Below are 26,048 nucleotides of genomic sequence, written 5' to 3'. Positions count from 1 at the left end.
CCGCCCGACAACAATATGTTTAGATTTACAAATTTCTATTTATATTCTAATAATTTTATTTTTAATTATGAAAAATTAGAATTATGGTTGTTTGAAAAAGCAAATTTTTTATTGTATCAACTGTTCTTCTTCTATCGAACCCACTCTGAACCCGATCCCCACATCTCAGATCTACCATGGCATCCATTAGATAACCCTTAATATTTACTATTCCAAGCAAATATTTTGTTAAGAACCATTGATATTTTTATTATTTAACCCTTAGAGTGCGAGCCGTCGATAGATGGACTCTATTAACTCTATCCACGCGGCTCGCATAACCGTATGTGTTTTTACAAAACATTCCCCACACACGGCTGACATAAGCGTTTGTGTTTTCACTTAGGTCCAAGTTTCGAACCTCAGTTCAACTTGGAGGGATTTTTTCATGGTGTGGAACTTTGGATAAAATAATACGTCAATCCTTGGCCTTATGACATCTGTTGAAATATCTGACTAATAATTTGTAACATCACAAGGATAAATAAAAGAACAGATCCCTGATTTTTCTTGCGGTCGGTAATTAGTCCGCGCCATAATCATGCCCTATATCTGTCTCACTCTCGACGCTACGCATCGCCAGTGGGTAAGAGTGACACACGATGCGTGGTTTGATTTATTTATGTTACGATCTTATTTGTTTATATTACGATATATTTCAAGAATAATGTGACATGCGTGTATTATAGAGTACCAAAAAGGCACATTGAATCCCATTGAACGTTTTTGTTTAGGAAAATAAATCGTTTCTTAACTAAATACATGATAAAAGTAATCATTTTAAAAACAGCGAAATACCGCCGCGCACGGGCGTCTCTCAGGAACAAAGTTGACGCGGTTAAAAGGTTAATGCGTATAAAGTGCGGAGCGTCGGAATACCGACTATTGCGTAATTTGATTTAGGTATCGACCTGTACGGACATGTCTTAGCACGCGCATGTATAACGTTTTTAATAAGTTAATAACATTTAAAAATAACCATTTAAAATTATTTTGCTTTGAGTTTAACATTGATTTTTGTATTTTTTTAAGTAAAAGTTTTTTATTTCTACCTACAATATGTCAAATTCGTCAAGTAGTGATGATGAAAAGCAATTAGCAATTTATGCAAAATATGTGAAAATAAGCTCTGCACTATAAGGGTTAAAAAAAATCAGATTAAATATTTTGACGAGGTTGGTATTGCATTCATACAGCGATATAAAATGCAGATAATGATGAAGTGACAGTCTCAGTTTAATCTTCTCTGAGATGATGTAGATCCACTATACAAAGTAGGCGGCCAGCTGTGCCATCTTGTCCTTGGGTGGCTTGGCTTTGTGCTTGTGTTTGGGGCGGCCCCTAGCTCCGCCCCTACCCCTGCCGGCTCCTACGGGGCCCCCAATACGGGCCCCCACTGCTCTCTGCATCTCCACCTGTGGAAAAAACATATTAAATTATAAATAAAACAGTTTTTATAATTTATATTTGAAGCAATATAGAATGTAGGGGAAAGAAAATTGAGATGGTATGGGCATATAGGATGCAAAGAACCTGAACATGTCGTAAACCAGGCAATAGAAATGGATCTTACTCGAAAGTTATCTATAGAAAGATGAAAAAATTCATGGGTGCTGCAGAAAGATAGCATGATTCGAAGGCATGGCCTAGGGACGTTGTCTAGGACAGAAGGACCTACAACCTGAGGACGGGGAGAGCTGACTTCAGCAGTCTACAAAGACGATAAGTTGGGATGTAGCCAGGAAGAAGAAGATATTTGAAGTAATAACTTTGTGATATTTCATTATATAATTAAAATATAACTTTAGTTTTAAAATCACTTTAAACATAATGATTTTAAATACTAAAAATATAGTGATTTAACTGTTAGTTGCTTGCTGTATGCGGATGACGCCGTACTGCTAGCGAGCAGCGCGGAGGACTTGCAACTAATAGTGTCAAGAATGTATGATGTATGTATGGAAAATGATCTGGCAATGAATGAAGGTAAGTCAAAGGTCATGGTGTTTGAAAGAGAGAAAGATTTGACAGAATGCAAGATTATCGTGCACAATGAATCCCTAGAACAGGTGCAAGAATTTTTATATCTAGGAAGCATGTTCACAAGGGATGGAAAAGTGGATAAGGATATTGAGAGAAGAGTGAATGCAGGGAATAGAATAAATGGTGCTTTTAACAGAGTGATTGGGAATAAGAATATGTCCATGGAAGCCAAGCTAGCGGTTCACAACGGCGTGCTAGTACCGACACTAATGTATGGAAGCAAAACATGGAACTGGCAAAGGAAGGATGAAAGCAGAGTGAATGCTGTTGAAATGCGCTCCCTCAGACGAATGTGTGGAAAATCATTGTATGACAGAATTAAAAACGACAATATAAGAAAGGAATGTAAGGCTGAACGAGGAATAATTGAAAAGATTAGAAAGAGCTCTTTGCGGTGGTATGGACATGTGGAGCGAATGGATAGCGAGAGAATGACTAAGAAAATATATGTGGCGAATGTGAGAGGGAAAACAGAATGTGGACGACCGAAAAAGACTTGGCACGATCAGATCAATCAGAACCTAAAATCTGGCGGTGTCAAAAGTCTGCGTAATCGGAGGGCATGTATGACTAGATGTATGGATGTGAAGGAGGCTAGGAGTGTATGTCAGGACAGAAGAGTGTGGCGTTCCATCCTCTCTGCCTACCCCTGCGGGGAAACGGCGTGATGGTAGTAGTAGTAGTAGTAGTAGTAGTGATTTAAACAAAGTTATATTTTAATTTTAAAACACTTTTGTTTACAGATGCTTCCATCTACAGGTTTGAATATAAACCTGTCGTTATATAGTTTATATTCAAACCCGTAGATGGAAGTAGCTGTAGTTTTCAAAACTAGATGTGACAATATAATACTCAAGTGGTAATAAACAAGAGTTTTATTTATGATTTGCAAAATTATGGGTGAAAAATATCCATATTTTTAAAAACCACCAAGGTATACTTTCACTATACAAAAAATCTGTCAATAAAAAGTCCGTCTCTGTAGTGTAATGGTCAGCACACTCAGCTATGGTACTGGAGGTCCCGGGTTCGATCGATTTTATTATTTTTAGCTTATAATTCGACCAGTTGATTTATTTAAAAATGATTTTAATGTGTTTTTCAACAATAAAATACAACTTAGTAGACTCAAAAAATCAGTGTTTGATTTAACATTTAATACATAGACTGATGCAATGGCGACTGACCAGGCTGGTGAAGGCGGGTTCGCAGAAGACGCAGCCCGTCATCTCGGAGAGGCCGCGCGGCAGCTTGGTCTTGTCCTGCTTGTACTCCACGGCCATGAGCTGAGCGCCGCATTCGCAGGCCGCCTCCTCCACGCCCACCTTCGTGGCGTCCTCAAACAGCTGGATTATCACGTCACACCTGGATACAAACATTAATTGATAATAAAAATTTAAACAATCATTTTTTATAGTCGTTAAGACGTTACTCGCAAACAAAAAATTCAATCACCGGCCGACTGCCAAAGAGGTAACACGTCTCTCCATGTCCAATTTTTTTTAATAATGTATATTGGATTTGTTTTTTTTTTAAGAATATATACAGAAAAAATATTTTTATAATTTGTTTTTTTTTACTCCTTACCTTTCAATAACTCTTTTCTTTCCAAAACCATATAATTATTATTTCAAAGAAAACCTTATTTTTTCAATTAAAAAAATGGTGTTTTATTATTAACAAATAAAATCAATTACTTAAAATGTTATCTGGATTTAGAGAAAAGTTAGTTCAATAACTCTTTTTTTCCAAAACCATATAATTATTTCAAAGAAAACTTTATTTTTTTTCAAAACAAAAATGGTGTTTTATTCTTAAGAATAAAATCAATTAGTTCAAATGTTATCTGGATTTAGAGAAAAGTTAGTTGCTACTTATCTAATACTGGGCCTTGAGCAATAGTATTTGTTTAATGAATGAAAGTTATAATCAAAATACTTAGAGGGGGCTAAATCGCCAATGTAATCAATGCAATAATCAAAACAAAAACAAAAAAATTGATCAAAAATCAGTGAGCATTTTATCAATACCCACTAAATCAAAACATTAATCATCATACAACATTTTGAGTGTGTCCAAATGCTTGTTCACAAAATCTGGATTATCTCCAATTACAGGAGTTATTTTCATATTATTTTTTGACATCTCATCAAAGATGAAGAAGAATATGGAAGTCTGGGCATTTACGGGGCTGACGACAGTCATAGGCTGGTTTAAGTGATCACTTTACACACGCGTAACATTCACCAATTCTACCCATTATTGACAACCACACTACTCAAATTCTTAGAAGTTCTGTATATATGAACCAATTTAGAAACCTTGTTCTTAAATCACTAGATTAAATCACTAGATTAAATCCTTGTTCTTATCTCACCAATAGATGTCTCTAGTGAAGTTCTAGTGATTTAAGAACAAGGTTTCTAAATTGGTTCATATATACAGAACTTCCAAGAATTTGGGTAGTGTGGTTGTCAATAATGGGTAGAATTGGTGAATGTTACACGTGTGTAAAGTGATCACTTAAACCAGCCTATGACGGTCGTCAGCCCCGTAAATGCCCAGACTTCCATATTCTTCTTCATTTTTGATGAGATGTCAAAAAATAATATTAATCATCATTATAAATTCTAATGAAATTTCATAATTTTAATAACGTAAGACAAAGATATCTCAGCACCAGTCAATTTCACCAATTTTGTATTTTTTTCTACAAACAAACAATTCCGAATTGGCAACTGGTAATTACTATTTTTAAAATTATTAGTTTTATTAAAATTTCAACTGTAAATTCGGCATTACAGCTACTTGTCAAAAAACTTTGAGAAGCTAAGTTAGGAAGTCCATAGATGTCATTACAAGTATTATATTTTTATGAACACATTGTTGTCGGGCAGTTTTTTCATCAACCCTGACCATAATTTATACACAGACAGTCTGCCGCCCGACCCTCGGTATACTAATCACAAGTAGCCGCAAACCCAATTCCAATATCTACAGTGTAACCAAAAGTAAGCAAGAACGCTTATAAGCGTCTCCCACTCTCTACCAACAGTATGTAAAAGACGCTTTTAAGCATTTCCGCAAACAATGTGTTAAATTTGACACCGTTTGAATTATAAGTGCAGATTCTACATCTCGTCCATATTCCTTAACCGCTTCTGTGCCAAGAGCGAGATATCTCGCATTCTTGGCCGTGCCCAGCAGGCCGGCCATAGAAAAATAGAGTGTTTTCTCGCTTGTCTTTGAGCCTTTGTATCATACATATGTCCCGTTTTTTTATTAATTTAAAATATGGAACACACAAAGACATCTATTAGGATGATTTTGTAGTACTTCACTAAACAGATGAAATTACAGTTTTCTGATATTATCGATTTAACAGAGATCCACCCACGAGCTTCGTTTGACAGACAATAGAGCCACTAAAATAGGGTTGTCAATTTTCGCGCGTATATTGGTGATATCTGTCGCACGTCAATAATTTTATTATGATTGATTGATTTTTGTTAGTTTTTGATACTTGTGCGGAACAATTATCAATTTTTTAACTTGTTTGTGTGTTTTCTGTGTTGTTTGTACATTTCTTTACTGTGTTTTTCGTGTTTCAACTCTGCTCTGTGTGTTTTCTGTATTTTTGATTTACGTGTTTCGAACAATACCATACATTTGAAGAACAAAAAAAAAAATTTAGTTTACAATAAAAAAATAACAATCGATCTTAATACATATGTGACAAGTTGTGAGAACCCTGACATTTTCTGAAAAATTAAAATATGTTTATCTAAGTAAAGGGAAGCAAATACATCGCACATTGAATAAATTTGGTAAGTTACTTAAATATCCTTGTTTTTAAGTTATAAAAATAAGAGTTAAAAATGATTTATTTTGATTAAAAATTCACGGCCTGCTGAGCACAGCTACACTCCTACATACCGGCATATAAAAAGTTAAGGACTAATTTTGTTGCTCCCCGAGAAGTTGATAGCCAGGGTCTTGTTTGTAATGGCTTCTTAGCATATTATTTGATAGGATTTGTTAAGTGGCTTACCTATTGCATCCCAGTTTCCACTTGGGCGCCGCACTGGGGTCCAGAGCCAGCACCCCGGTCTCGCACTTGACGCAGGAAGACACCCCCAGGGAGTTGACACTGTGGACGCAGGTGGGATGGGTGCAAGAGTTGCAACCGAAACCTTTCTTCATATCTCTGTAAAAAAAAACAAAAAATTGTTATTGCCTTTAAGCAAATTTCATTGAACAATACGATTTATATTTATTCATCAAAAATCTATTATTTTTTTTATACAAATTATGGGAAAACAAAGTTTTAATTCAAATATAAAATTGAATTTCGCACAAATAAAACAGTAATAAAATTTTAAAAACATTTCATTCAACAGATACGTCATAATTTGTACATAAATGATATTACACATATCGCTCACTCTTTTCGCAATGTAACAACGTCATATATCAAAAAACTTGGTTATTCGGGAGACCTTTTTTAAAGTTTAAAAATATAATAAAATGTATTAAAAATAAATGTCAAGTCACTTATTGAACTTTTTACTTTGCAACAGATCTTTTTATGCAAAACCTGAATGTTTTTTTTCCATTTGAAAGTATATTTAAAAAAATAATTAAACAATACCTTTTCTTCAAAATGCAAAAACAACATTTTCTGCCCTGTAGCGGGTAAATATTAAGTTAAAAATATGCCTCATTTGCTGGGATATAGTACATTTTCTGGGCATTCCGAAAACATGCACAACTGAAAATGGACAATTTTTTATTTATGAGGAGTGAGCGATGTGTCTTGTTGTTAGCAAGTAATAGATCATAAGCAGACGCACCTGAATGGGGGGTGGTTGTAGCAGTACGGGCAGAAGGGGAAGCTCCTCCCCTTGGTGCCGGCGGACCAGGAGAGCAACTCGAAGTCATCCAGGGGACACTTGAGCTCCTTGTATATCCGGACCGTGCCGTTCTGGGGCAGGCTGTAGGTGTCGTTGCAATGCGGGCAATGCAGGCGGGCCGGCTTCGACTGGAAAGTAACATCTACCGTTAACAAGTGCGTAACATACTGAATAAAGGTGGAATTCAATTAAATTCAATTTATTTATTTATAATTTACATACACATTAACAAAAATTTAAAATAAGCAAGAATACTATTGCTAAAGATGTAGAAGAATCCCGCTTCGAAATACTTCTTCAGACACATGGAACAGATCAATATACAACGTGATATTGTTCAGTATAGCAGTAGCTCTTCCTACAGTCATAACCATCGGCAAGTTGGTCCTGTATATAGGAATGTGAAACAATTTATGCCGACGCTGTCTTGGGTAACTATCGGGAACATACAGACCAATGCTCCGGATAATTTCATTTTATGCTCCAATAATCAAACACACATTCCTTCTAGTCTGTAAACTGTTGTAACCAAGCATACCCTGGAGAACCTCGGAATTCCTACGCAGCTGCCGATGCACCCATTCTCGCAAGGAGTTAGTATGATCTGTTTTTAACCACTTAATGCTTTTGAACGAGCAGTATTTACAGATGGCGCGTATATCAGTTGCTTTTTATAAGAAATTCTTCGATTAATGGCCAACCTTTTTATTTTTACAATTTATATTAAATTCAGACATGTTTTATTTATTATTTTATTTAGGATTTTTTTTAAATCACATTTTGTATTGCTTCTGTTTTTTTTTTTTTTTAACTAGATATCTTTTAAATTGTCTGAACTCTTTAAATAAATAAAAAAAATAACCTGCTATTAGTTTATTAATACATAATATGCTAAAATTATAATAGCCAGTTAAGTACTGACTATTATTTTTAGAATATTTTTGTAAACATTATTTTTATCCATTTTTGTTACAATTTCAGGTAGCAACACTCAGCAATTCTAATTTTCAATACATACCATGTTTAGAATCAATAAATATTTTATTTCTATGCATTTTCGTAAAATTTCATGTGGCAACACTCGGCAATTCTAATTTTAAATCTTACCTTCCACACCAGAAGTTGATCATTTTTTAATAAATAGAATTGCAATCTGACATGGCCGCCGCACGTAGATAGCTAGCCAAGATTCTTCAAAGTACTAATTGATATCTTGATATAGTAAAAACCTATTGATTCAAAGAACTATACTTTTTTTTTTCAAATTAGCTACTTGTTAATTTGAAATAGCTTTCCAATTTTAGTCCCTTCAATTTCTAAATAATGAGTTAATACTGTAATATGATGTATCCTACATAGTCTAAAACAAACACTCAAGGAAGTTACCATCATCATCAAATAAAATAATCTTCCGACTTGACGACAATCAGTATTTTAAAGTTTAAATATTAATTTAATCTGTACCTCTTTGCAAGCTTTTTTTAAACATCAAGTAACTACCGAAATGACAATAAAAAAGCCGTAAAAATTAAAAGACCCTTTAATTTGTCTCCATGTCAGCAATGTTTGGTTATCAAATTGAACTAAAGTTGAAAAACTATATTTTGAGTGTGTCCCAATCTTTGTTAACAAGTTCTGGATTTGTTTTACTTAGGAGTTACAGTGGAACCTCTCATAACAACCATAATTCGTTGAGGGAAACATTTTTTGCCTTGACTAGTGCGCAAGTCCCGGCTCACAAGTGAATGTTGTGAAAAAGCAACTTGCCCATTCTATGTAACTCGTTATGCGAAATGTCCCTCGTTAAGGGAGCAACTTTTCGCTTTTTTTTGTCGTTATGCGAATTACTCTTTGAGAGGTTTCACTGTATTTATATTGAGATTTTTTTATTGATATTTTACTTATATGAAGAAAAATATGGAGGCCTGGGCTTACTACATGTCATTGGCTGGCTCAAATAATCACTTTATGCACTTCGTAGCATTCAATAATAAATGGACGATTGACAACTTTACACAAATTTCGGAAGTTATATTTATGCTTTGATTCACAGCATCCCATTCAATTGATAGTTTCAATTGTAGCATACAGTAGATCTTTTCAATTATGCACTAGGATTTGGATAGGGAATAGTAGTAGTAACCTAACCTTAGGATATTAAAATAAATAATAAATAAATCATTAAATATTTTTATTTTTATTTTAATATACTTGGGTTAGGTTTGGTTAATTTGTGGTTAGACTAGATAAAGGTACATTAATAATTGAATTAATAAATTAATAGATATATCAATAAATAAATATTGTTTTCAAAAATCTCTATCACTACAATACTTTGAATTTGTAAAAGTCATTAAATACTAAAAAAACGTTTTATATAAAGCTCCTCAAAGACTAGGTTGATTTCATATGCCGATGTACAACATGTCCATTTGTAGAATAAATCAGATTTCGGTTTGGGTGGTTTCCTCTTTACCAGATCACCGTATTTCAAATCAGTTGTGACATTCACACATAAAGGCACAATATTTTTATTTAGTATTTTGAATACATCTTTTCTTGAGACCCATTGATGTTTATTATAAAAATAACAAAAATGTAAGTTCAAAACCATTTAGATAAATAATAAATAACTTTTTCACACTTCATATTTAATATTCAATTTGTAATTCACCAAACCTAAAATTTTTAGTGTCTCTCACTCTATGCCATGAGCACTTAAGTTTTTGGCACGAGCAAGACGCAGATTTATGCAGTCTGATTACCGCGAATGCCGAGATTGATATGGCCCAAATTTCATCATATAACTATACAAAAGGATATCTTCTTCCAGGATTAATTCCAGATATCGCTCACTCCTTTCAAGAACGTTCTAAATCAAAAATCGTCAATTTTCAGCTGTGCATGTTTTAGGAATGCCCAGAAAATGTACTCTATCCCAGCAAAAGAGGCATATTTTTAACTTAATATTTACCCGCTACAGGGCAGAAAGTGTTGTTTTTGCATTTTGAAGAAAAGGTTCAATTATTTTTTTAAATTTACTAAATATTTTTCAAATGGAGAATAAAACATTCAGGTTTTACCTAAAAAGATCTGTTGCACAGTGAAAAGTTCAATAAGTGTCTTGATATTCATTTTTAAAACATTGTATTATATTTTTAAACTTTAAAAACGTTCTCCTGAAAAACCAAGTTTTGATTTATGACGTTCTTGAAAGGAGTGAGCGATATGTCAATGGTATGAGAAAACAGGTAAATTTGAGGTTAAAAATCATCACAATGTTACAGAGATATTGAGGTTTGAATGTTGGCATTACTGTACTGTATGGTGCTCAAACTGTATGCTAAATGCTGTGGAAGTTACCTAAGGTGGCGCAGACTGTGAGAACCGAAGGTAAAGAGTTTAAGTAAACCAAAAAAAATACTTGAAGTGCAATCCATCTGTGAAGATAATGTACAAGATAATGTTCATCACCACATGATTTTTGCACATATTTATACCACAAAATTAATTTCATCCAATGATTACATTCTAACAATGTAAACAAATGAAAAGGTGAAGAGAACTGATGTGAATGTTCCCGATCCTTTTTTTACGAAGTTGGTTTTTTATACTGAATAAAAGAGGACCCCCTTTTTTTCCCTACCTGGATATATTTCATATATCTCCTACACTTTCCGCATCGCGAGTGAGCCTTCCCACTCGCGCTCAGAGGCGAGAAGGACACCTCGAACAGCTGGTCCATGGCTTCGATGTTGAGCACAAAGTGCAGGAACTTTCTCCGGAATATCTCCGTCGTGTGACGCAGAACGGCTCTGAAGTCCGCCTTGCCGTGGGATATCAGGTTCAGCTGCTCTTCAACGGCCGTTCTCATAGTGGGAAGAACCAAGTCGGGGTCGATCTGAATAGTTCAAACATGATGGGAGTAAGAATGTTGGCCTCTTTCAAAAATGGCAGAAAGAAGATGATTTATACATTGTTGTCAGGCGGTTTTGTTCATCAACCTCAAACCTAATTATAGTCTGCCGTCTGCCGCCCGACCCTCGGTATACTAATCACAAATAACCCCGCAAACCCAATTCCCAATTGTACAATGGTTTTTAGCATCTTTTGCGCTATACTAAAAGTAAGCAAATATATTGCTTTAAGTTTGTAAAAGATGCTTTTAGCGTTTCCCACAAACAATGTGTTAATAAAAATAAAGATACAATGAGTGATTTGATAGAAGGAGAGCAAAAAATATTTTGAACAGTTATTTTTTTACTTTGTGGATTTCTTTGACTTTTCTGAGTGTTTTTTTTGAGTGTTTCATTTGTCCCCAATAATAACAGTACGCATGCTAAAAAAATATTTATTTTTAAAATCCAAAATATATATTTTTTTATATAAAAAGGGTTTGTAGGCAGCAATATACATAACCTGCTGAACTCAATGCAAGTAATACCTGTGTCTGCCGATAATCTAGGCCGGAACAACATTGACAATATATCAATATTAGAACATTAGATACAATTTTAAAAAATGATTTGTTATTATCATTGAAAACTGGATCTAACATTCGTATGCCACATTATTATGATAAATTTTTAAAAAAATAATACTTTTGCTAGAGGAAAAAAAATAGCACTTTAAATTTAAAAAGTAAAGGAAACAAGTTTAATAAGCACTACAAGTTCAACAACTTCAGTATATAATAATAAAATTGCTTCTAATATTATTTAGAATTATTTTGCCACCATTTGAAAACTATTACCAAATTTTAGTACCTTCAACAATTTAATCATATAAAACTACAAAAATGTTGATGAATTAATAAAAATATATATTTGGCTCGAAATTTTAAATAAAATTAAGAGAAAAGAGCAAAAAAAATGTTTTTTTTGCCCTAAATTACAAGTATTCATTATTTTGTCAACAAAAAATACATAATATTTCTTTTCGAAACATTGCCGCATATAAACTAGAATATAGAATTTCCCAAGGCAAAATTCAAAACATTTTTCCAATTGGGCACCTTCAATTTCAAATAAATAAGCTTTACAGTATTACGCCCACAAGCGATAGAGAGAACAATGTCATGTTAACACATTTCGGATGGCTATTTTTTACGCCTCCGGACCGCTGGCGACGGGATTTGAAACTGTGTACATATAGTTAAGATTTTAACAAATACATCGCATAATAATATTCATATAAAAACATTAAATAATTCCTTCTTTTCTGCCTTTGAAATGAGGCCGGCGCAGAAGGTAAAAATACCCTTCACATCCTTAAGCATTAATCGACCTAACGGGTAGAAATACCTTTCTCTTCTTAAGTGGATTAACAAGTGATGGAAATAATAATACACCATTTGCAAGTGATGCAAAATAACAAAGTCACCATCTCATGCGAAATAAATAACAATGTTAAGGTGGGGACTGACCGAAGTCGTTTCGTCATAACGTAACACGTTACGATGCGAGCTTTCGTATAGTCAGTACAGCATTCTGAGTGCTCCATCTTAGTCGGATGCTCGCCGCTCGAGCGACGTTACGACGGAATGCTCCGGTCAGTCTCCGCCTTTATCTTCGCAAGCAAGACAACAAAAAATAATAATAACAAATTGAAATATTTATTGTAACTCCAGACAGTTGGTAGAATTCCATATTGAATTTTTGGGTAATATATCCAAAATCACCTCACCTCCGTGGTGTAGTGGTCAGCGCGTTTGGTTACCATGCTGGAGGTCCCGGGTTCGATTCCCAGGGGGGTCAAAATAAATTTGAGTAATTTTCACTCTCATATTTATTTAGTTCAACCGTACCCTGGACTGGTACAAGAAGCGCAGGTCTGATCACCTTGCCTTCATGTAATTAACGATCAAGATAACACTGCATCGCTACCATGCAGTGCCCTATGCACCATCGGGTGCGGATAAGGGTTAAAAAAAATTAAAAAAAATATCCAAGATAAAACAAGGTTTGTTGGATGGAATTCTACATTTATTTATGTATATGTTAATACGTGACGCGTTTCGTCTTCTTAGGACATCATTAGGAGTATTTGATAATGTCCTAAGAAGACGAAAAGAGTCACGTATTAACATACACATAAATAAATGTAGAATTCAATCCAACAAACCTTGTTGTTTATATTACCCAACAATTGAACAAGTTGAAAGCCAAACCTCTTGATAGCCGTGCACCAACACGATCCCCAAGGTGGTGGGAGCCAGCTTCCGGCCGCCCACCACGTTGACGTAGTTCCTCTGGCATATGTTGTTGATGTGCACGGGGATGGAGGCGTCCGTGCCGATGCCGTGCTTCTCCATGAGCGTGATCAGCTCCGACTCGGTGAGGTAGTCGGGCGGGGAGGTCTGGCACTCCACCAGGCGGCTGTCGTGGATCGGGATGGCGTCGCCGACGTTCAGGTCGGGCACGTATTCGTTCTTACCAAATGCCTGGGGAGACAATCAAAATATTAACGCACTATCTGCGGGAAGGATAATTCACTTGAGAAGGTAATTTTACCTTTTCACTAGAGTCATCGTAAATTGCGTGTAAGTTATTTTTAGGCATAACTTTTGCGGCATCTTATGATCTCATATCGATGTATAAAGTATGGTTAAATGTTATCACTACTTTTCAGAGATGTTTGTCTCTATTATTTAACACATCTCATGCGGGGCCGGTCGAGAACTTAATGAGTGATGCGGGCATATTCTACTTGCGTAACACATTAATTGTGTTAATTAACATATCTTCTTCTTCTTCTAACCCTTATCCGCACCCAATGGTGCATAGGGCACTGCATCGTATTGACGGAGTGTTATCTTGATTGCCATATATATATATATATATATATATATATATATATATATATGAAGGCAAGGTGAGCACTTCTGGGCTTCAGGGACCAGTCATGGGTAATACTAAATAAATATTAGAGTATATTGTAAAATAAGTAATATTTATTTTCGTCCCCCCCCCCCCCCCCGGGAATCAACCCGGGACCTCCAGCATCATTAAAACATTTTAAATCTTTCCAATAAAAAAAGAAGAAATATAAATATGTACTCACCTACAATATTAAGATATTTTTTATGAACTAGTTTCTCACATGCACTTATTAATTTTTACAAATAAACTAAAAGTAATTATATACTAATGCTACATAATAAAAATAAATATTTTACTAGAGTGGTACCAGTGGTAAGAGTGGGACAGTCCAGAGTTGTACATACTCTTATAACGAAGCTTTAACGAAGATTCCACAGATGTCATTATAAACCCTAAATATTGCAAATCTTCGGTATAGCAATAATTTTTTTGGTAATTGTGATTAGTCTTCCGCAAACATCATTGGCGGACTGAGGACTGTAAAATTCGGATCCCGTATAAGATGGGTCAGCTATTTCAACTAATTATTTTACCAGTAAACTATTGTCATTTTTTATAGAATTGCATCTATTGTCATTTTTTATAGAAGTACCGTTGACTGCGCATCGCATGCATAGTCGTTTTTCAGCTTTACGCACTTATATCAACACCTATGGATATTTTTTTGCACTTAAATTTGGTTTGAAGCATGGATGAATTAGTTCTCTTTGATTTAGTGTCATAAAATATCAAAATTATTTTAATTTAGTGTTAATTACAATTACATACCTGCCAGTGCATGACTCCCGTGTAGCCGGCATCCAGCAGGGTGTTCCCCGTGTAGGTGAATACTTCCGTTCCTATGGTGAAGGTGAGCACGGTGGCGAGATAGGTGCAGTCCTTGGACAGGGTGGCGATGAAGTGTCGGGTTATGTAGTCATACAGTCTCCACATGTCATTGTCGAGCTCTGCCTCAGCTGAAAATGTTTATCAATCAGGGCAAACATTCAGTTACTGGCCCCTTGAGAGATACTGGCCATTTTTAACTTAACACTCTCGTTATCTTTTTTTTTTTGGGGTCTAGGGATCTTGCATCCCTTATGTCACTGCGACCGTATTAGTTCTATTGTGACTTCCCTCTGTATTACAGCTCACTGCCAAGACCTGCATGAGTCATATAACTCACGACCTGCCTTGGTGGTAGGAGCTTCACCTTCTCGGAGTCTAGTAGAGGTCCTCCAAGGATGTGACTTCGTTTGTGAGCGAGTCCGTCACAATTGTAGAGAATGCGGATTGGCGTTTCGTTATCCTCCATACAAAATCTGCATACTGGGGAGTCATGAAGTGAGATTTTTGTCATGTGTTTCCTGAGTCTGCAGTGTCCTGTCAAGGTCCTGGTTAGGATCCTTATTAGTTTTTTGCTAAGCTTTAGAGCTTCTCCTTATCATTCATCGTTCACTATGTGTAATATGTACCACTTTTATAAACACTTATTCGTAATTATTAATTTTTAATATACAAATTATTTTTAACTTAAGTTTTACTTAATAAATACCACTACTTTAACCCGATGGTTGCCAGAGACGAGATATCTCGGCAAATGGCGGAGTGCCCGTATTGCCAGAGACGAGATATCTCGTCAGTACTTTTGATGACGTATTACTCCGCAGTTTTAACTCATATTGACAATCTGTCAAAAACGGAACATACATTGCCATCTGTTGAAGTTCTCACAAAATATTTTATAAAGTATTTAAATACTTTAAAGCGATTTATCGGTATCACTTTCAGCTGACAGTTGACAGATGTCATTAGGGCTACTACTCAAACCACTTGAAATATTGATTATTTTAATAGATTGTTTTGAACGCCAGGGGTTTTTATTTTGCTCAATTTTTTTGTGTTTTTCTTATTATTTTAAAATATTTTTATGAAAATATTTGTTTATTTATACCTTTCGCGTTATATTTACTCCGATTTTATCAGTGTTTTGCTAGTGATATTGGTTTCTTTTCACAACTTTTTAGTAAATAAATTATTTCTTTGTGCTAAGTTCTTTGTTCTTCTTCGTGCTAAGTGAAAAAGAACAACCCGGTACTTCTCATGGCAGAAAACGGAAGGCAGAATTTCTATCGCGACTTACAGAAAGACATTTTTTGGAAAAACTACCACGGACCGAAAAAAATCATCCCCGACTGCGAAGTGTATTGTGTGTACTAGCAAAAAACTAAGAAAAGAGTCTAGTTATAGGTGTAAACAATGCAAGATGGCTTTGTGTTATACCGTGCTTTGAGAAGTACCACACAATGGAAAATTACTAATTTATCACATTTCTAACTAAACTTCATTCTAAGATACCTGATAAATAATAGTTGAGTGTTAATATTAAATTTACTATTTTTTTTACATTTCAAACTATATTCCATTGATAAATAATAGTTTTGTGTTAATATTAAATTTAATAAAAACTTGCGTGTGCGACTCAGTGTGACAACCCTGTCTGAGATGAAAATTTGAAACTGGTTTAACTTCAAGAATAAAACTCTAACAATCGATGCGGGATATAATATTTGGTAAGTAAATTATAATTCAATAAAAACAACAAAAAAAAATTTCTTTAGACAACTTTTTTTTTTCAAAAAAATACTTGGCCTGTTGAGCACTGCGGCGTAATTTATTTGCGGCTATGAAAAGGTTAAATAGTGGTTACACATAAATTAAAAATGGATACATTTTACCACAAAGTGACTGCCAAATCAATTAATGAAAAGATACTGGTCACTTTTTTGCGGCAATATTACGAATTCTATCTTCCGGGTACACCTTTTAATACAATATTAAATTAATAAAATATTTATTGAATATTTTATCAATTTGATATTTTTATTTTATTACTTTACTTTTAATAAAATATTATATATTCTAATGTAACTTGTCATCAAAAATATTTATTTTAAAAGAGAAATTAATTCTGTCAAGAAAAAGATCTTCATCTTTTAACCATTATGTCAAAATAATATTGTAACAGTATTATCTTGAGTTTTATTACATCAGACCTCGAAGGGTATTAATAGGGTGATCGGAATTAAACTTGGGATCCCCAGCATAATAGGAAAACCACTACACTAGGGAGGCAGACAAAAACATATTTAATTTTAAAGATTTTTTTTTTAATGGTTAATTTTTTTTAAAGTATCTTACATACAAACAAGTCTCAAGAGAGAAACAGCATTTGCTTTGCATGTTATGCCTTTAAAAAAAATACAGCTTGGAAAACTAGGATTAAACCTGGTTCCTTCTCATTCAGACTGCAGATGGCGACAGAAAACCTTATTTAATTTATAATATTCTCAATATTATTAATATTTAAAGCATTTACTGTGGTTAGTCATTTTTACTTATTTATTTATTTACAAAAATGTTAATAATATTAGTATATAACCACTCACCGAGATTTTTATGTCTACCGGTCCTGACGAAGAGACGGGTACGTCTCGAAACCGATAGACGTAAAAATCTCAGTGAGTGGTTATATACTAATATTATTAACATTTTTGTAACAAAATAAATAAGTACTTATTTAATTTATTTGTAGGTATTTTTGGACGGTTAGTTATCGAATATTCTTACAAGCAGGTTTCATGGGAGTGATGGGAGGATGATCTCCGGCATCATGACCCTTCTTGGGTTTGTTGATACCATCGGCCAGCAGCTGTCGAACCTCTGAACCCCATCTTGAAGAATTCTGTTGTTGCTTCAGTGTGCCACTGAAAATAAGACGTGGAAATTGAAAACAAAAGGGAACAGGTAAAAAATAAATGGACAACAGGATGCAAATTAAAAAATGAATTATACAGAATATAATGTTTTCCTCATATCTCTAACAATTCGCATGACCCTCATCCCTTTGTACATTCGCATTCACAATAGAATTGATGGCAGAAATGGATTAAATGCTTCATGCTTTGATGCTCAATCGTTTGCCTTTTGAGGCAAATTTAACTGAACATTTGGTGGAAATTTATAACAATAAAACGAATACAAAATTTAATTTTTTGCTCATATCTCTTATCTTCGTATTTTTTATGGCTATTCACCCTTCAAGAGTGTTCTAGCCAGTGTCGAGTTACTTTTTATTTATAATTATTTACATTTAATTTTAAAAAATCTAAATATTCCAGTGTGAGGTTCGTTTTATTGATAATGTTACTTTTATTATCTAGTTATTTTACATATAAAATACACCTTTACAAATTTAAACAATTTGTATTAAAAATTAGTATATGTCAGGACAGAAGAGTGTGGCTTTCCATCCTCTCTCTCTGCGGCGAACGGCGTGATGGTGGTAGTAGTAGTTGTAACAAATTTGCATATTAATTAATATACAAGTTTGTTAGGGGAGGGTAATAAAGTTAAACAGTAAATTTCGCATGCACTAAATAGTGGAAAAAAAACATGAACCTTTTATTAGTCTCGGTTGATGGGAGATTATGTTACCAACTATTTTATCAACGTTTACGAGGGAATTCGTAAAATATAACTAGAAATATGTTTAGAGCTTGTGTTCAAAGCAATTTTCAACCAAATGTTTTATGAAATCGTCAATATATATTTTGTCCGCCTCCGTAGTGTAGTGGTTAGCGCGCTCGGCTACCATGCTGGAGGTCCCGGGTTCGATTCCCAAGAGGGTCAAAATAAATATTATTGGTTTTTCAGTCTTATATTTATTTAATATGACCCAGGACTGGTACCCGAAGCGGAAGGCTGATCACCTTTCCTTCGTGTATTTATCGATCAAGATAACACTGTTTCTATACGATGCAGTGCCCTATGCACCACTGGGTGCGGATAAGGGTTAGTTGTAATAGAGTTAAGATATAAGTAGGTAATGAAATGTTAATACTGGAAAGATCTGATAACAAACTCGGGTAGCCGTCATTGAAATATCTCAAACCTCATATCGCTCACTCCTTTCAAGAACGTCATAAATCAAAAAACTTGATTTTTCAGGAGAACGTTTTTAAAGTTTAAAAATATATATAATACAATGTATTAAAAATAAATATCAAGCCACTTATTGAACTTTTTACTGTGCAACAGATCTTTTTAGATAAAACCTGAAGGTTTTTTCTCAATTTGTAAAATATTTAGTTTATTTAAAAAAATAATTAAACAATACCTTTTCTTCAAAATGTAAAAACAACACTTTCTGCCCTGTAGCGGGTAAAAATTAAGTTGAAAATATGCCGCTTTTGCTGGGATAAAGTACATTTTCTGGGCATTCCGAAAACATGCACAACTGAAAATTGTCAATTTTTGATTTATGACGTTCTTGAAAGGAGTGAGCGATATCTCAAACCAGCCACTCTCACTACTTTTGCACATTCCTGTCCACAATTTGTGAATATAAAATACAAACCTCACATTTGAGGCATTACTCACATTAGGTCGAAGTTCTCCGGATAGCTCGTGGTCTCCGTGCGAGGGTAGGAGATATACCCCTGGGTGTAGAGCCTCTCCGCCACCTGCATGGCGTGGTGAGGACCCATCCCGAGCCCCGAGGATCCGACTCTCATGAGTTCCACCGTGTTCAGAGCCGACGGCCGCGGTTTCACTTTCTCCTTGGATGTTATGTCTGTTATTCTGGGGAATAAAAAAAGACACTATATTTTCAATCACCAAGGCGTGCCTCTGTTTTTGATGTTAAAAAAAATCATTTCAGTATTTACCCATTCCCGGAAAATTATTGTATATTACAGGTGGACATTTTTTTGGTAAATTCGTTTTTAAAAAAATTTTTGTGTATTATCTAGCAAAAAAATCATATAGTGTCAACTCACTAGTCCGAATATAAATTGTGCAGTAGGTCGTTCGGATTAGGGAATCATTCGAATTAATGAGTGTTTTGAGAAAAATTAGAGAGAGAAAGGGAAATTTCGGTTTAGTGAAAATACTTTTTAGTGTCAACTCACTAGTCCGAATATAAATTGTGCAGTAGGTCGTTCGGATTAGGGAATCATTCGAATTAATGAGTGTTTTGAGAAAAATTAGAGAGAGAAAGGGAAATTTCGGTTTAGTGAAAATATATTTTACATTTTTATTTAGGTACTGAATAAATAATTAAAAATTTAACATTTTTATTTTAACTACAAAAATCAGATATTTTCTTTTGAACCAACGAACCTAACCACTGTTAAATCATGCATTTGTCTTAAAACCATAAATTCCTCAGTGTTCTAGATGACTTCTTCAGACCGGTTAATGGCTATGTTGAAAGCTTTCATGACTTGAAAAAATTGATTCAGTGTGTTTCAACATGTTCAAGAACACGTCGCCGGAACAGGGACAAAAGACGAAGCGGCAAAATTGTTAGATTAAAGCGCATTTCAGATTACGGACCATTCGCATTAGCGAGCTGGCACTGTACACTGAAGCGTTTTAAGTATACTTTTTAGGCTTTAACTAAATATATATTGTCATTGGTAACCCATCCGCATATCAGTTTTTTTTTCAAAACATGTATACAAAGACACTAATTGAATGTATCCCCGCAAGTAAGAAAGTTGCCCCGCCCGGAGGAAAGGTGATATGGTTTGTCAAACAACGAGGCGCTAATATTTTGCACCTGATAAAACGAGAACAAACATAGAATTAATATTTAAATGCAGAAAAAGGTAGCACGCACTACAGATTGGTTTTTGTGGTTTCAAATCAGTCCGACCGATAACGCTCGCGTGTTTGAATCGTGAAAGGCGTTCAAATTCAACCAAGTTATAAAAATAAACTCATATCTCATAAAATTATAACTTTTACTGTTTTACCAATAAATATGGTACATATAACTATTATGCACATATTTTATCATGTGTCTAGATCAGAAATGTGATAAATTAACAAGAAAACTTGAAAAAATAAATCAATAAAACATTATATGTACCTGGGATGTAAAGTTTTGATTTCTAACTGATTTTAGTTGATATTTCAATCAAAAGGATAATTCTATCCATGCACATCTTTGGTCAATTATGTATGTGTATTTGGTCAAAAATTATAAGAAATAATGCATTACAAAAAGCTTTCTTTACTGATTTGTAGATATCACACTAAAGTATCTTTAAAATATGAACTATCACGGATGTGGGCGTGGCTTAACCTGCGGCTGTTATTCGAATGAAAAAACATACCTACCGCCAACGTTTGGCGGCAGATAGGCCGATGGGTTAACCAATATTTTTGATAGAATTGTCACTCCTAGGCTGCCCTACTCACATGGCTTCGGTGTGGTCCTTGAGCCCGTTGAGGAACATGGCGGTGACGTCCTTCTCGAAGCAGCGCACGCGGGCCCAGTCGAGCGGCAGCTCGCGGCCCTCCTGCGTGCGCACCGTGACGCCCACCAGCCAGTACAGCTCCGGCTTGAAGGTCTGGATTTCGTCGTGGCGCTGCACGCAGAAGCCCAGCGTCGGCGTCTGGCACGGCCCGTACGAGATCAGCGACACGTCCAGGTCTCCGTAGCGACCTGGGGAAGGTGACCAATCAAATTTATGCGAAATTATACATAGTGAAAATTTTCTCGCTGGATTCTATGCATTTCATAAATACTTTTTTTAATTTAATTTTCTGTCAAATCAAATCAACTGTGGAGGTCCTCACCAAAACGTCACATTTCCATTATAAGTTATCAGGAATTCTAGCTTGTAAAATTGTTACATTTTGGTGCAATTTAATGATTTCATATTGATTTTTAATTAGTGTTTTACTTGGTAAATACCACTATTTCTAAAAATCTACTGTGACACGTGTTTCGATGCATTCCGCATCATTTTCAAACATTGGTCACGTTGTGTCGCAACTTTAATTAAGATTTCGATAGAATACAGTAAACATGACAGATTTGCATTTAAAGGATTTTTTGTGCAATATTGGAAATGTAACTTTTTGGTGAGCACCTCCACAACTGTATTTCTACAGACATTCAATTTGACAGTTGATTTGTAGTCAGTACGTTTAGCCATTTCACCATGAATAGACTGAATGACCATTATGCGCGTCGCAGTTTCGGTGAATGGGCCGAAAACGATATTCAGCTTGATCCTCTCTTTCGATGCAAAATTTTGTTCACCGATGAGGCACATTTTTGGTTAAATGGCTATGTCAATAAGCAGAATTGCCGAATTTGGAGTGGAGAAAACCTAGAAGCCTTTGTCGAGACACCCTCACATCCATTAAATGTCACTGTTTGGTGTGTTTTATGGGCAGGTAGGAATCATTGGCCGATATTTTTTTAAAGACGATGCCGGCCAGAATGTTACGGTCAATGGAAAGCGCTACAGAACCATGACTACTGACTTCTTCGTACCTCAGTTGAATGGCATTGATGTGACAGAGCTGTGATTTTAACCAGATGGCGCAACATGCCACACGGCGGGTGCCACCTTAAATTTACTGCGGGAAATTTTAATTTATATATCTCTTAAAAAAATACACTTTATTACCATTCAATTCATTGCCCCCTTTTACCTTGGAAGAATTTGGTTTGGAACCGAGTGAAGGCACATCCGATGCGGAGGTCCAGCTCCTGCCGAGCGTCCACACTCTTGGCTTCGTTCTCGTTGGGCCTCCCGAGGTTCAGCATGGCCGCCTTGATGTCCTTCTCCGTGATGGCCGAGAACTTGGCCCTGTACGTCACCAGCGGAGAGAACACATCGCCGCTTATTGAAGCTTGCACGGCGTACATCACCTGACAAGGTTAGTAAACATATCATTTTATATAATATATGAGGAGTTCTTTAAGTATTGCGGAGGGAATAGTGAAACAGTGGATGTTGGAACTCCCAGAAATCGAGTCAGAACATTTTAAGTGTGTCCAAATACTTGTTCACAAATCTGGGTTTGTCCGCTTAGGAGTTATTTTTACATTTTTGACATCTCAACATAGATGAAGAATATGGAAATCTGGGTATTTACCAGTCATAGGCTGGATTAATTACTCACTTGTACTAAGCTTAGAATAGCGCTTAAGAAAAATAGATTTAAGAATATCAAAAAAACGAGACAAGAACTCAACAGGTTAGGTATAAAAAAAATACTATAATATGCTTATTTTTATTTATAAATATTTTAGCAATAAAATGCCTGAATATTTACAGAATAAAATAGTTCTAAATAATAAAAAATCGAAATAATAAGAGTGTCGGGTTGTGGTCGCGTGGTTAGTGTCGCGGACTATTAAGTCAGAGTTTCTCGGTTCGAACCCACTTTACCACAATTTAATACCTATTTCTAATAATGAACCGCTTAGGCTCATAGAAATAGTATGAAATTGAAATATTTGTGTGAATAATAAAAACACAAATATTTCTCTTTATATTTAAAAAAAAAAAAAAAAACAAAAATTACAATACTAGAACAAATAACATATTACTAGAAATTAGACATCAATTTTTAAAAAAAAAAACAGAATTGAAAAAAAACTTTTTGAGGAAAAGGGTTTTAAAATGTATGATGAGATGCCGGAATGTATGAAGAATGAAAAGAGTCTGAAAGAATTTAAAAAGAAATGTTTTGTGTACTGTAAGAAGATGTAAATAATAATATTAATTAAGTGTTAATAATAGTTTGTATTAAATGTATTATAAACTAACTGAAAAAAATGGGTAGCTGTACAGTTGTATGAAAAAATTCTTTCAAGTTTTAGTAATAACATTCATGATTTATAATAAAAATAAATAATACCTCAAAACAAATATTCTCTCCTTCTTTGTCACAATCCAGCCAAAGGATCAGATAGTCACAATTCCTGGATTCCTGAGACAGAAAAGCCGGAATTCTCATTTTGGGAGATGCTTCTTTCTTCTCCGTTGGGCAGCTGAACAATTCTACGGGATCCACACGATCCCAATTGTTATATTTTCCTGGAAAATCCAGGCTCATAACGTGTCCACATACGGATGTCATCTTAAACTTTACAGGCTCATTCTTGAACTGCCCAGTCCATTCGTGAACGGCACAAGCGTTGCTGAGTCCTAAAAATCAATTAAAAGATCTATAATTAACAGCATAATTCAAATAAATAAATAAAAAACCTAAACTCTTAAATCCGCCATCTTGGACTTTTATCCTGGCAACATAGAAAGTAAAATAAATTCAATAACTAATATAATCAATAGTTTTCATCTTTTTATTACTGATACTTATATTTTGTCACTGCATATTAAAAATACAACAGATATAAGGTAGGAATTTTGTTCAAATTGAGTTTAAAATGTCTTCTTCTTCTTCTAACCATTATCCGCACCCGATAGTGCATAGGGCACTGCATCGTATTGACGCAGTGTTACTTGATCAATACTTACTTGAAGGCAAGGTGATCACTGTTGCTCTCCAGGGACCAGCCCAGGGCAATATTAAATAAATATTAGAGTGTAAAATCACTAATATTTATTTTCACCTCCCCCCCCCTTGGAATTGAACCCAGGACCTACATCACGGTAGCTAAACACGGTAACCGTTACACCACAGAGGCGGGCAAAATAAATGTTACACTTAAATAATTATTATAAAATTTGAATTATGTATTTTTATTGATTTTTGTAACAATTCAGGTCAGTTTGTGGTCCCGTGGTTTGAGTCGCGGAATCTGAGTTTAATTTTCTAGGTTTGAGCCTACTGTAGCACAACTTGATTCCTATTTTTATAGTGTAAAATTGATATATTTGAGCATATAATAAGATCACAAATCATATCAATAAGAATCATCTCTGTTATAATACATAAAATAATAATAATTAAAGAAATAATAATTCAGTTTTCTAACTATGCATGAATTATCGTAGAACTAAATATGTAAAGTAAATAATTTTAATGAAATATTTTTCTTTGATTTTTAATTAGCTTTACAACACACTCCCACATGAAAATGTAACACTTATTATGTGCAAATCAAAATCAGAAGTTTTTAAATTTTACCGGTTTTCTTTAAAACAAAAAATGATACATGTTTCCCGAAAAATTGTAAGTTTCCGAAAAATAATACATGTTCCCAAAAGAGTATGTTTTATATCATCCTTTTCGATTCCAAAAAGGATGATATAAAAATAAAAGTTAATCAATTTTATGACTAAGAATAGTTCAGAATATGCTCATAAGACCTTTTTAATTCACTTTTAGGTAAAAATACATGAATTACCTCACTAATTTGTGCTAAATACGTGGGAAGCAGAAAGCATTGGAATATGACAGAGACTAACCTTTAGTCGTTGTATTTCGGCCATTGCTCAGTATAGTTGCTAAAGATGCTGCCAACGACGGCTTCTCAGCAACCATCAAAGCCGTCTTCATTTTTGCAAATTTGTAATTAACGTCAGATATACAAAATATTTTTTATAACCGGCAAACTACGAAAAAAACAAGCAGATCCTCTACGGTCCAGTCGCCATTTTCGATTTGTAATTTATTTGTCAAATTAATAATACCATACTATAAAAAATATGTGATGGAAAGTTTTAATCAAAGATTATATACTGGTTTTAATGTATGGATGGGTATTATTTTTTTATACATTTTGATTGTAGAAAAATGAGTATTGTAAAAATAACAATTTTTGGCGTTTCATCCCACTGTACTATTCATGGGTATGAGTATTTCACTATTCGGAAGCACACAGTTCCTACCTAAATCATTTGTTTTCTAGCTTGTAAACAAAGATATTCTCCTATACCTGTGTCATGCAAATATCCTAATACAAACACTTACTGAGATGTTTAGAGTTCATTAAGTTTAAATGTGCATATTATATATTAATTTGTGCCCCAGGAGTGACATTACGCAACACATTATAGGTTGCATCAACTCAACTCCGATAGAAACGCTTCTCGTCTAAACATACAAGTACTGAAATAACATTCGAACAATTAAAATGGCTATAATATTGTGATTTGTGATATTATTGAACTTATGGATAATTATTTTTAATAAATGTCAAATCATCTTACTTTCAGCATTCGTGCTTAAACATTGTTCAAAATGCATGCTTACACTTAGCATCCAAAAAAGGATTTTTTTTTTTAAAGTTAATAAAGGATATAAATTTTTCATATATATTTATGTTCCCATCATGGTTTCAATAATAAATAGTCTCTGTCTGATGATGTGACTATGCAAAAATAGCTTGCAAGCCGCTTGTGGCTCTTTTTAT

At 34.5% G+C, this 26,048-nt stretch overlaps 1 protein-coding gene across 1 annotated transcript; it reads right to left on the bottom strand.

Annotated features, from left to right (window-relative positions):
• Positions 1-53: 53 nt before the first annotated feature.
• On the bottom strand, positions 54-25,299 carry Top3beta (DNA topoisomerase 3-beta). The gene is made up of 13 exons (XM_088271646.1): positions 25,102-25,299; positions 23,588-23,877; positions 22,373-22,592; positions 21,125-21,371; positions 19,298-19,498; positions 17,486-17,622; positions 14,645-14,832; positions 13,165-13,437; positions 10,642-10,896; positions 6,936-7,123; positions 6,134-6,289; positions 3,270-3,447; positions 54-1,454 (listed from the first exon to the last, which is right to left on the bottom strand). The coding sequence occupies exons 1-13, from the start codon at positions 25,190-25,192 to the stop codon at positions 1,305-1,307; spliced, it is 2,574 nt and encodes an 857-aa protein (XP_088127772.1). The 5' UTR covers positions 25,193-25,299; the 3' UTR covers positions 54-1,304.
• Between the last annotated feature and the right edge of the window lie 749 nt (positions 25,300-26,048).

The sequence above is a fragment of the Brachycentrus maculatus genome, unplaced genomic scaffold (genome assembly GCF_059751285.1).
Source record: "Brachycentrus maculatus isolate JH-2025_06_01 unplaced genomic scaffold, ASM5975128v1 h1tg000454l, whole genome shotgun sequence".
NCBI lineage: Eukaryota > Metazoa > Arthropoda > Insecta > Trichoptera > Brachycentridae > Brachycentrus > Brachycentrus maculatus.
The sequence above is the reverse complement of the archived record's forward strand: the minus strand, read 5'-3'. Positions and strand labels throughout refer to the sequence as shown.

Coding starts and splice junctions, on each gene's coding strand:
- Top3beta (XM_088271646.1), bottom strand. CDS start 25,192: ATGAAGACGGCTTTGATGGTTGCTGAGAAGCCGTCGTTGGCAGCATCT. Junction 19,499..21,124: donor AAGGACCACACCGAAGCCAT/GTGAGTAGGGCA, acceptor TTTATTCCCCAG/AATAACAGACATAACATCCA. Junction 14,833..17,485: donor CACTCCCATGAAACCTGCTT/GTAAGAATATTC, acceptor AAACATTTTCAG/CTGAGGCAGAGCTCGACAAT.